Source organism: Phoca vitulina, unplaced genomic scaffold (genome assembly GCF_004348235.1).
Source record: "Phoca vitulina isolate PV1807 unplaced genomic scaffold, GSC_HSeal_1.0 scaffold4, whole genome shotgun sequence".
Lineage (NCBI taxonomy): Eukaryota > Metazoa > Chordata > Mammalia > Carnivora > Phocidae > Phoca > Phoca vitulina.
The window spans coordinates 38,186,689-38,198,457 of NW_022589707.1; the positions used below are offsets into that span (position 1 = coordinate 38,186,689).

Below are 11,769 nucleotides of genomic sequence, written 5' to 3' on the forward strand. Positions count from 1 at the left end.
TAAAGGCATTTGTGCACCAGAGATCAAATCAAGGCTGTAGGTCCCTCCCCTTGGGGCACGTGTATTCACTCAAACTCCATATCTATTTGTTTACAATTTTATTGGCTCCTCTGGCCTTGGGCTATGGCCCAGAGTCCAGGAGGAGGAACAGGAGAATGGAGGCTGAGCAACCGAGGAGGTGAGAGGTAGACACTCAGGGACCCAGGGTCAGGTGCGGGACAGGTGCAGGACAGGGTGAAAGGGTTGCCCCTGCCCAGGGTGGGGCAGCAGCTGCAGCGGAGGTGTGGCCTGAGGGCTCTCCGGGGCGCTGGTCCCTCTTGCTCCTGCAGAGGGTGGTGGGCCCACTGGAGCTGCCCAAGTTCAGGTGTGGGCTCCAGTCACGTGATGTGGCCAGCCTAGCAGGCAGACGTCAACACCTTCACCCCAGAAGGGGAAGGCATTGTCCACTTGGTGCGGGCCCTCCGGGCGGGCAGCAGCTCAGGCTCATGGCCGTGCCACCTCCGCGAGATCTCGGTCCTCACCTCCAGGGGCAAGGGAGAAGATGTTAGGAAGGTCCCACTTCTACTTCTGTGCTCCACTCCGGGGTATAGGGAGAGCCCACGCAGGAGAAACATAGACATGGACTCCTGGGAGAGGAGAAGCCATGATTGGCCGTAGCTACCGCTAAGTATTATCTCTGGAAGATACTCCTTCCTGTGAGTATTCCTGGCCATTCCCTTTAGCTCTTTTCTCTAACTTTTAGCACTGCCTTTATGTGAGTCCGGTTAAAGACATTTTCTATGGGTGCTTTCTTCCATTTCTGGCCACCTAACCACACTGTCCTCCCTGAGTACTTCCCATCCCCTGCTCTGGGATTCAGTCCTTCCCTGCCCGCTGAACTGAACTATGGCCACTGGGAACCTGTCCAGAGGATATGACCTAAAGGGAGAGAAGACGGAACCCTGTCTAAGGAGCCGCAGGTGAGGGGACTGGGATTCCTGAAAGAAAAGCACGTGGGTGGGGGTGGGGGAGGACAGGGGAATCTGAATTGTCACATCTCCAAGGGGCTGTTGGGGTCAGAGGGAGCTGAGAGGCTGTGACCACCCCCCCTCCCGACAGCTGAACTTGGGCTATAGTGAAAGACAAAAGGGAGACAGATTTCTGTTCAACGTAAAGGTGAGCTTCTCCACAGGTGCTTAACAACAGAAGAGCTATTTATGAGTAGTAAACTCCCCATCACCAGAGTTATACAACTATCTGGTCCCCAATATGATTTCCCGGGACGGATCCCTTCACAGCTCTCCATGGAAGCTTCTTTCCCAGGTCCCCGCAGCCTCAGCCAGGGCTGTTCCTCACCCCTGTCAATGCCTACAGGACCCAACAGCCACTACAAACAGATACTGCAATCCTGTGTGTGCACCCAGACACCTGGTAAGGCTGTGTGAGACTCAGGGTGGCTGGGGTGGGAGTGAAGAGTCAGCAGAGTGGGAGCCAGTCAGGGACAGAGGTGGCAGGAGAGGGGCGAGCACCATTTCACAGCTGACAGATGGCACGTGCACCCAGGTCTTCGGCGGATCAGAGCCCACGGCAAATCCATGCCACAAGAGGGAGCCCATCACTCTGCCGTGCACACAGCAGCAGGGCCTGGGGTCTAGGGCACTAAGCTAAATTCTCCCACCTCTCCCGCAAAGCTAGTCTGTCCCAAGGGACAGGTGTAAGGTGCCTCCTGGGTGGAATGTTTTCATTTTCCTCTCCCTGCCATCTTTCCATATTTCTACAAGCGTATCGGCACTATCTGTCTAGTCATGGGTGTGTCCTCCTCTGTTTGGTCTGTTCTTTTCATAAGGCCCTCTCTTCCAGGTGCTTTCTCTCCGGATCCCTGGCTCTGTTCTCCATCGTAGTCTCTGCTGCTGCACCTGACTCTGTTTTCCTAGCCCCCTTTATGTCTGCCCCTGATTTTTTCAGTTCCTCTGTCTCTGTTTTCTCTGTCTCTCCTAGAGCTGGCTTATTCCCTCCTCCACTCTCACTTTTGTTCAGTTTTAGGAGCACAGAACTGGGGGATCCTTTTAGACCATCCCTGGTCCTGAATGGATAGTATATTTAGTCCAGCCCAGAAGAGGGATGGATAAAGGACATTAACAGGAAGCAATCAGGTTCAGCTTGATCTAGAAGCTCAGGGCAGACCAAGCTTCCCAAAGGATCATAGGAGTCAAGGTCCAGTTTGAGCTGGAATTTACAGGGCCTGGGAAGAAGAGAAGTGGCCTTAGGTCTGGTGGGAAGGAAGACTCAATGACTAAGGATAGCCTGGAGAGTTATATACCTCTTGGTTGAGGAAGCAATACAGGATGGCAACGATGAAGCCCTGTGGGGCCAAAGAGAAAGGACCACATCAGAATACAATGGCCTGGCCATAAGATGTCCACAATCTTTCTACTATCTTTTCCTCCACCTACCCGCAGGCTGTGGCCTGGGCCACGTCTTTGGGGAAAGGGAAGGAGGTGCCAGGAACATTGTTCCATGTAATCATCACAACAAGCCTGCTAAGGCTGTACTGTTGATCCTGTTTCTCTGATTTTCTTTATTTCTGCAGCTCCCAGTATTGAGCACAGATCCTGGCACATAATAGATGCTCAGTAAATGTGGGATGGACAGATGAGTGGATGATAGATGCATGGGTAAATAGGTAGGTGGATGGATAGATGGATAGATAGATGGAAGATGGATGGATGATCAGTGGATGGATGGGTAAATGGATGAGTAGATGGGTTCAGGGAAAGTTGAATGAATAGAAAGATAGATGGATGAAAGAAAGAATAACCAGCCTAGTAACCCTCAACCTACCATGAACTCAACCAAACCTGAGGGCAGCACTGCCTCCCTCCTGCCCAAGGACTTGGTGGGAAGAGTCCCTGTGGGGGCCCTCACCTGGAAGGAGCCCAGTCCCAACTCCAGGGGGAGGCGGATGCCCAGGCCAGCACTGTCAGGCAGAAAGTTGAAGATGACATAGTGAATTCCAAACAGCGGGATGAGGAGAAGCGTTGATTTAGAGAGACGCCTGCAGGGGAAGACAAGCCCTAGGCACCCAAGGCTGGAATTAGAAACTCCCACATGTCCCCTGCTCACTCCCACTTTCCATCAGTTCCCCATACAGACTCTCTGCACCAGGGACCCTGGAGAACACCAGCCTCCCCAAACACAGTGTGGTACAATGCAGGGCTTCTTTACTTCGGGGCCATGGATCTTGCTGTTCTCACTGCCAAATGCTCAATTTTTTCCAGTCAACATCCATGCAGCAAAGTCTGGTTCAAAGACCACCTCCCCCAGGAAGTCTTCAAACCTCACTCCCATCCCCTCATCTAGAAAAGTTCTCCTTCCGCAGGATCCCACAGAAATGGACCCCAGCACTCATCAGTCCGTTTGGCCTGGTAACTGGATATTTGGAGCCTCCATCGTCCCCACTTGGGGGTTGGGGGGAATCTCCTAGAGGGCAGGGACCAGATCTACTCTCTCCCTGGAAGCTTAGGGAGGAGCACGGTTCAGGAGAGTGAATGAAACAGAACCACACCGACTCCCACTCCGGTTATGTCCCCAGTGTCCCCGAATGCACACACGTGTGCACACACATTACCAGTACTGAGACTTGGTGTGGAGGCTGCCCTGAGCCGGCTCCAGTTTCCTCAGCAGGATGTGGATAATATTGAGAAAAAGCCCAAAATTCACCTGGAAATAGAGGTGGGGGAAGGTAAAAGGCAAGAGTCAGGAGTGGCCCTGGTGGCCTGGGTCGGGCCTCTTTGGGAATTAGAAACCCCAAATCCTTGAGACAGAGGGGATGTGCAGGTAGAGGGCTGTGTAGGTCATTGCTCTAGAACTTGTATCCTGGAGACTGGGGGGTCCCATGTGGAATGCAGGGGCTCAGGGGCTCAGGGTCCCCCTCCCTCTCCAGCCACTGGAATAAAGGGTGAGGGGGTCAGGCCTTGTCATGCTGCCTCCAGCACCTCCCAGGGTCTACTCTGACACAAAGTAGGTGTCCCCCACTTTTGGTAAAATCGGGGGCAAGCGCACATTCCCCAAGGCCACGCAAACCAGTCCCGGCTGCCCTGTTTTCAGCATGGCAGCCGGGGGTGGGTTCAGCTACCGCCCCCCTCCCACTGCCCCCACACCAGCCTCACTGCGGTGGCACATGATCTACAGTCAGGCACCGGACACATCACAACTCTGAGCTGGAAGGCGCCCAAGTACTATGGAGACCACCCCCCGTGTTTAAACACTGAGGGCCAGAGAGGGCCTCACAGAGAAGCTGGCAGAGCCAGGCTGAAGAACCCTGGTATCCTGACTCCCAGCCAGGAGTCATGTTTCCTGCCCTACAGCCCCCTCGGCCGACCCAGGGAGAATAAAGCAGAGGGCGCTTGCCCCAGGGACTGACCCCAACAGAGAGGACGATGGGCCCTTTGATGATCCACCAGTAAGGGGAGCTGGCATCCAGGTCCCAGCACCTAAGGAGAGGACAGGCCGGGACTGATGGGGGCACCAAAAATGCCCACCCAGCCTTATCTCCTCTCTCAGCCAGTGGGACCCCCTTCCAAAGGGGCGCGTCAATCCATGCTAGGCTTACCCTCTCTCTCTCTCTCCACCTAGCTGCTTCTTGCTGACCCCAAAACCTCCCCTCTTCCAGGAGGCCCCTATTTACTGTGTCCCCAACCCTCACCTCTCCCTGAACCCAGCACCCTGAGAATCTGAGGGCCCCTCCCACCCCAGGTCCTGCCCCTTCCATGCTGTCCACAGTGGCCTTCCCATCTTGCGCCCGAGCCTGGGAGTTCCCTGAAGGCAGGACTGGGGTCTCCTCCTCTCCCCAGCTTGGAGGACCGCCACACTGCCTGATTGTCCAGCCCACACCCCAGGGGGACCCAGCACCATGGGATGAGGTAGCCCCCCAGACTCACACCACATCCTCAAAGGCCACCTTGCAACACACCCACAGGCCAGTGAAGAGCAGAGGAAGCCCTGTGGGGGTACAGAGGAGACACAAGTAAGGGGTCTGCATCCTCGGCTCAGAGATCTGTCCCTACCTGCCACCGCCACTGCCAGCCACATGGGGCACCAGGAAGGTGGGACCCGGAAGCTGTAGGACTACAGGCTGCTGTCCCTTCCCCCCCTGGGCCTTGTGTCATCATCAGTGAGCTGAAGGGACCTTTGGGTGAGCTCCCTGTGCATTCCCAGCCCTCCCCTAGCCCCTGGTGCCCTACCCAGCCTCGGTGCTCACCCCAGCCGGCAAGAACCAGCCACCAGAAGGCTCGCCTTGTGCTGGGCGACTTGGAGGCCAAGAGGCAGGTCAGGTACACGGCTTCCACCAACAGCCAGCTGAAGTTGGTCATGGTGGCGAAATGGGAGGAGGCCACAGAGACCTTGCACAGAACCTGTGGGCCGGGGGCCTGGCTTCTTTAGAGCTGGACACCCACTGGGGCCCCTACCCCACCCAGGCCCCTCCACCCTGGGCTGCCCCAGAGGAGCCGTGGTAGAATAATGTGGTGGTTAAGAGCACAGATTTGGGATCTGCGTTCACATTTAGCAGGTATTAGCTGGGTAACCTCCCCAGACTTCACCTTTTCTTCTGTCAAAGGAAATACTTCCAATACCTTTCACATGGCCTCATCATGAGGATTGGATGGAAACTCTGCATATGAATTGCTACTATTTTCACTTGCATTCAGTCCTTCCTGACCCCATGTCCATCCCCAGAGCTGTGGATATGGATCCCCATTCATTTCTGCAAACATACGGGCCCTCACCCTGCATTCGCTTATTCACCGCAAGACTTGCTCATCAGTCGGGGGTGAGGAGCACCACCTCTGAGCTCAGGTGGCCTGAGCTTGGCCCCAGGCCCACTCACGTACAAACGGGACTAAAATGAAAATATACGTAGGAAATAAAAGGTGGTGATATATGCAAAGCGTTTAGTGCAATGCCGCCATGTAAATGCTCAATATGTATCATTATTATTGTTTCTTTCATTCGTTCATTAAGGTCATTGTTGGTTTGTCCGCCTGTGTATCTGTCCATATCCAGCACAGTTTTAGTGTGCCTGGAGAGTGCAGGGCCTCCACGTTGCCCCCAACTGTCTTTTATTTTCATTCTCCTCTGCTTCTCCCACCTTCCTGTCCCCCTATGCCTTCTCTGGTTCTTGGACATGCTTCATGTTTTCCTGTCTGTGAGAGTCTGTTCACCCTGGTCCCTCCATTTAACGTGTCCTCCCTCCCTCTCACCCCCTCCCAGCTCCAAAGCCACCTGCTCCCTGAAGCCCAGTTCTCAACACTCCCTCCCCCACTCAGTGGTCCCATAACCTGGTACATTCTGTCCCCTAGGCCCTTTGGGTGCTCTTGAGGGAGGGACCCAGCTCTGCCTCACCCCCGCACACACCCACATCCAGCCACAGACAGGCTGGCATGTTCAGGGAGGTAGGGAATGCAAAGACTGCTGGGGCGAAGTGTGGGCTAGGTTGGAGTACAGAATAAGGAACGGGAAGGGGAACGTGGGATATGGAAATGACATGGATCGGCCCCAGGATCCAAGAACTGGCATGGGGATTTAGGACTGACTCTGGGGAGGAGCGGGAAGGGAGAGGGTGTTTCCTGTCCTGTAACTGACAATTGCAGGGCCCCAGGGTCAGCCCCCAGGACTGGACGGGCCCATCTCTGTCTCTAATGTAGCCTTCCTTCCCCCCAACCCACCCCGGGGACCTCCAGCCACAGCTGTTACCGTGGAGAAGCTGCAGTGATCTGTGTTCTCCCCGTGGAAGAGGGTGGCGTCCTTCAGGAACACAGCACCCGCCTTGAGGATGAAGGTGACAAACAGCTGGGTGTGGATGTAGTTCCGGGGACAGTGCAGCCTCCTGGAGGAGCGGGGAGGGAGGACGGTAAGCACGGTGGGAGGCAAACTGAACTGACTCGAGTCAGACCGGGCTGCACTTGGAGCTTCAGGTGTAGCCATGCAGGACAGCTGACCAGCCACTGCCCCAGGCTCAGCATGGGCGAGAAGACAGAGAGGACCAGCCCCTGCCTTTGGGGAGCTCAGAGGCGGGGGACAGAGGCAGAAAGGGCAGGGTGCTGCCCAGGGGAGCCTCCTATGTGCTCAGAGAGATGAGGCACAGCCCCATGAGACAGACAACAGCACAAGCCATGTTGTGGGGCTCAGACTCTGAAGTTGGGGGGTCTCAAGAGGGGCAATGGTCAAAGGGTTGGAATTGTCAAGAAGGGTATCATGGGGACAGGCAAAGAGGATTCTTAAAGCAAATGGGACTTGGGCTTCGAATTTTGACAGACATCAGTATATCAAGAAAAAAGGAACTGGGCATTCCAAGCCAATCGAGTAAGTTCCACATGAGCAAAGGTGTAGAGATGGCAGGGAGTCCTGGATTGCAAGGGGTGGAAAGAGGACATGCTGGGGAAAGGAAAGGAAAAGCCAGGAATGGCCATGATGCCTAGATCCGGGAACCTCCAGAACATCCAGGCAAGGAATCAGGCTTAGTGCTGTGGGCAATAAGGAGGCAGCGAAGGTTCTTGAGCAGGTGAAGAGGACGGCAAACCTGAGAGCAACCAGGATGGCAATGGCCACGGAGAGGGTCACGACGGAGATACTATGGCCCAGGGTATAGATGATCTTCACCGTGGAGAAGTAGGATTTCTGGGAGGGTAGAGACAGAGAAAGTCTCAGTGGCTGCACTTTGGGGAAGGGGAGGCTTGATGACGAGCAGGCGAAGGCTCGCAGTTCTACCCCAGAATTCCCCATCTGGGGGCAGGGGCACCCGTGGGAACCGTGGCAAGCTCCCTCAGGAACAGAAGTGTTTGTTACAGGCTGTCTTGCATCTGACCTGCTGGTGGGCGGTGGCGGTGGGGGGGTGGTGAGGGAGGGGACAGGGAGACGATTGACTCTCACTGTTCCTGGGGCGGGACAGACAGCAGAGAAATTACAGCTTCATTCATTGGTATATTCTTCATTCATTGAGGAATGAGAAAAGCTCACAAGGAAATGGGGCTTGTTTACTGACATCCTACTGCCTCACCATCTTGGGCACACAACGTCCCCCAAAGAAAGGGGGCAGCCAGCAGTAGCCACAAGTATTTGGATCCATCAAAGTCCAGCCTGGGCACCCTACCCCCACCCTGAGATGGAGATGGAGGGTGCAGCCTGAGGGAGGGGATCGTGGACCCCTGAGGGATGCAGGCAATCACCAAACTGTGTCTGTTTTTTCATCTGAAAAATGGTCAGACTCATGCCTTGCCTTGCAGGGCTGAGGGGAAAGAGATACGGGACTGGGGGCACAGAAGCACGTTGCAAAGGCCCTGCTCAATTTGGAAGTGCAGGGCGTGCACACCACTCCACGGACCGAGGACTAGAGCAGGGAAGGAACGTGCCCAGGACCACTAGGAGCCTCTGTTTCCCTGGAACTACTCAAAACTCCTGCCCTGGAGGCCTGGGCACAGAGAGGGCATGCCAAGGAGAAGGCAGCCAGCACAACTCCCACCCTGCCCTCTGCCTCCCCTCTTTCCCAGCACCATGGCCCACGTGGCCCACGTGTCACCCTTGGGCAATTAGCAAAAGACCTGGGCCCTCTTTTTCCAGACACTACCATCTTCTGGAAACTTCTGCAATTAATATTCCAACCTGCTAGCTACAATGGAAATGGTAACCCCTCCAGTTGTGCAGGCCACCATCCTTACAAACATCCACGATGACCTTTCCTCCAAGATGCCAGAAGCCTCTTACCTCCTCCGTCAGCAGCTCTAGGGGCACAGGGCAGGCCACAGGGTAAGGTGGGAAGGGCTCAGACCAGCCCATGATAGTGCAATCCCGCTTCACAGCCCCTGGGAGGCATGCAGAGTTGGGAACAGAGAACTGGTTATCGCTCCTTCTCTCTCTCCAGGACGGGTGGGGGAGTTGCGGACCATCCAGTGACACTGGCAGGGTCTGCAGACAGCTCCTCCCACTGGCAGAGAGGGGGTGTTCCTCCCCCCAGGGTCCTGGGTTCCAGGTGCAGCCCCTCCTCCCTCCCCCCCAGGCAGCCGGTAGCACCTGAACAGTCAGATAGCTTCTGCCCCCTCCACCCCATAGACAGCCCTCCCGCTAACACCCACAGAACATTCACTTGGGGTCAGGGCCTGGGTCCGGCACTTCCATGCTCTGCTCACCAATCCTCACCCCCTATAAGGGTTAATGTTCTTGTTTTCCCCAGGTCACAGGTCAGGAAGCTGAGGGTCAGGAGGCTGAGTGACTTGCCCAAGGTCACATGGGAAGATGGGAAGTTGGTGTTCAAATCCAGATCTACTGCGCCCAAAGCCAGGGATGCACCTGCCATATTCTGGCATCACCAGATGAAACCACCTCATCTCCCCCACTTACCACCACACCCGGAACCCTCACCTGGCTCTGAGCTGAAGTGGGAGAAGAAATCGGGGCAAGAGAGAGTCACCCACTCGCCGGGGCCTGCCATCGGCCAGCACAGCAGCCCATCCCACGTGCTCGGGCAGCCTGCAGAGAGAGATGGGAGCAGAGCAGACTCGGGGGGACGGGCCCCTCCGGCATTCGGAGTGAGGAGGCTGGAGGAGATAAAGGAATCGAGAAGCCACCCCCTCCCTCCCAAGTGGCGTACCCAGGGTGGTGTTGGGCTTCCCTTCTGCTGCTTGCAGACACGACCTCTCATCCTCTCTCAGTTGGGTGATGAAGTCGCACTCTGGGTGCACATGGCTGGATGCCTGCGGGAAGGAGGTAAGGGGATAGGCCAAGCTGATCAGCTGCTCCTTCGGGGCTCTCTGGTCCCAGTGACCTTAGGACAGAGACAAAGCCTGGTGCATTTCTGCGCCCCTGCTCCTAAGCACAGGGCCTGGCTCATGGCACTGGCAAAGGCACTTGGTGGAGGAGGGAAAGGAAGAGGGAAGGAAGGAAGGAAGGAAGGAAGGAAGGAAGGAAGGAAGGAAGGAAAGGAGGAAGGAAGAAAGGAAGAAAGGAAGGAAGGAAGTGGGGGAGTGAGGAAGGAAAGAAAGATGGACATTTGGACAGATGCCTCCCAATTTCATTTCATGGGAGTAAGTTCTGAGACACATTGAACACAAGTCTTCCAAAGATCTCCTGGAGCTGGCTGAGCCCACAACTCATCTGTGCGGGGCCTTTCCTCCATCCCTGCTCTCCTCCCCCCATTCTGCACTCCTGCTCCCTGGATGCAATTCTGCACAAAGTACCTTGGTAGGCAGAACAATGCCCCTCATACACGCAATGTCTACATCCTAATCCCTGAAAACTGAATATGCTCTCTGGCAGGGCCAAAGGGATTTTGTAGCTGGGGATTATTAAGTTAAAGATCTTCTGATGGGGAGATTATCCTGGCTTATCTGGGTGGACAGGAGGTCCTTATAAGAGGGAGGCAGGAATGTCAGGCCAGATAAGGAGATGTGAAGGAGGCAGAGGGGAGGCGGGGGGAGGCTGGGGGGTTGGTGGGGAGGTGAGAGAGAGCACGCGTGGTTATGGTGGGGTGCACACAGATGAGATGAAGAAGACTCCTTCACTGCAGAAGGGAAGGCAAAAGAAGTTACCTGTATGGCAAAAAAAAAAAAAAAAAGGCGGGGGAGGGCAAAACAGGTGAAGGAGAGGCGCAGGGAGGAAAGGTACAGCACAGGGAATAAAGTCGAGGGTAGGGTACTAGCGTTGTGGGGTGACAGATGCGAGCTACATTTGCGGAGAGCACAGCAGAACAGAGAAACTTGCCAAATCGCTATGCGGTATACCTGGAACATGCTGGGAAATCGCAGCACATTCAGGGAGGGCCCCGACCGGCACCCCACTCTCCAGCACATCAGTTTGCCAGAGCTCCTCCAGCCCCCAGCGTATCAAGAGAGGAACAGTCCCCCAAATGCGGGAAGGGAGCAGCTGTTCTCCACTTACCGCGCAGACCTACCGGGTCCCCGGCCACACCCTCTTAAGAGGCCCCAACCAAATGTGGCTCCTGGGATGCTGGGGATGGGGAGGGGTCTGGAGATTTTGTGGAAGAATTAGGGACCTGTAGCTCAGGGAAGACTTGGGAGACACGAGCAGAGCCGGAGAGGCCCTAACGGCCTCCCCCGGAGGGCCCAGACAGGGCCTGGAGGGAAGCAACGGGGAGGCTAACTCAGCTTAGCCAGGTTTTCCTAGTCAGAGCCACCCAGAGCCAAGCAGCTGCAAGGGGAAGGGGAGGGAGGAAGGGGAGGGGAGGAGGGAAGGGGGGAGAGGGGGTAGGGGGTCTCTGAGCCATGGCCAGTAACCTGCTTAATAGGAAGAAACTCCTGTGCTGGGGAAGAGCAGTGGGGACCCCACCAGGCTCCAGCTAGACCCCCCATTTAGCCCTGTGGCTCCCAGATCTGGAGCCCAGCAGGGGAGGTAGGACGGTCTGTGTCTGCTACTCACAACTGGCAACGGGCTTAGCAAGCAGAGGATGAGGGCACCCCACGCCCTGCTGTCCATGGTGGGGCTCAGAGGTGGCTCCCTCAGTCAGCGTCCTTCCGTCCTATCCTCGTTGTGAGCCTCGGCCCTCTTCCCTCCCCACGGTCTCCTGTCCCCGCCGCTGCCACCGGCTTCTGCCTCCCCAACTCTGGTGGCTGTTTACATAGGCAGGAGCCAGCAAAGGGGACAGAACCAGCTAAATATTCACAGGATTGCAGGACACCGTGCCCAACTCAGCCCCGGCCCTGAAGTGGGCCTCCATGTCCCCAGCAGGGAGGGGCTGAGCACCCCGCCCCCTTCCACTGTGTCTGTAAATCTGCCTGCGTG

At 56.0% G+C, this 11,769-nt stretch overlaps 1 protein-coding gene across 1 annotated transcript; it reads right to left on the minus strand.

The window, feature by feature from the left end:
• Window positions 1-395: 395 nt before the first annotated feature.
• GHRHR (growth hormone releasing hormone receptor) lies at window positions 396-11,463 on the minus strand. The gene is made up of 13 exons (XM_032401199.1): window positions 11,407-11,463; window positions 9,623-9,725; window positions 9,394-9,501; window positions 8,740-8,837; window positions 7,559-7,656; window positions 6,733-6,865; window positions 5,240-5,393; window positions 4,920-4,980; window positions 4,403-4,472; window positions 3,608-3,699; window positions 2,905-3,034; window positions 2,300-2,341; window positions 396-521 (listed from the first exon to the last, which is right to left on the minus strand). Exons 1-13 carry the CDS (start codon window positions 11,461-11,463, stop codon window positions 396-398), a joined length of 1,272 nt encoding a protein of 423 aa, XP_032257090.1.
• Between the last annotated feature and the right edge of the window lie 306 nt (window positions 11,464-11,769).

Bases quoted from the DNA above. Each gene is read 5' to 3' on its own strand.
- GHRHR (XM_032401199.1), bottom strand. From the start codon at position 11,463: ATGGACAGCAGGGCGTGGGGTGCCCTCATCCTCTGCTTGCTAAGCCCG. The intron at 8,838-9,393 runs GTGAGGGTTCCG...CATGCCTCCCAG, and splicing joins CCACTTCAGCTCAGAGCCAG to GGGCTGTGAAGCGGGATTGC. The intron at 2,342-2,904 runs GTGAGGGCCCCC...TTGGCCCCACAG, and splicing joins TGGGACTGGGCTCCTTCCAG to GGCTTCATCGTTGCCATCCT.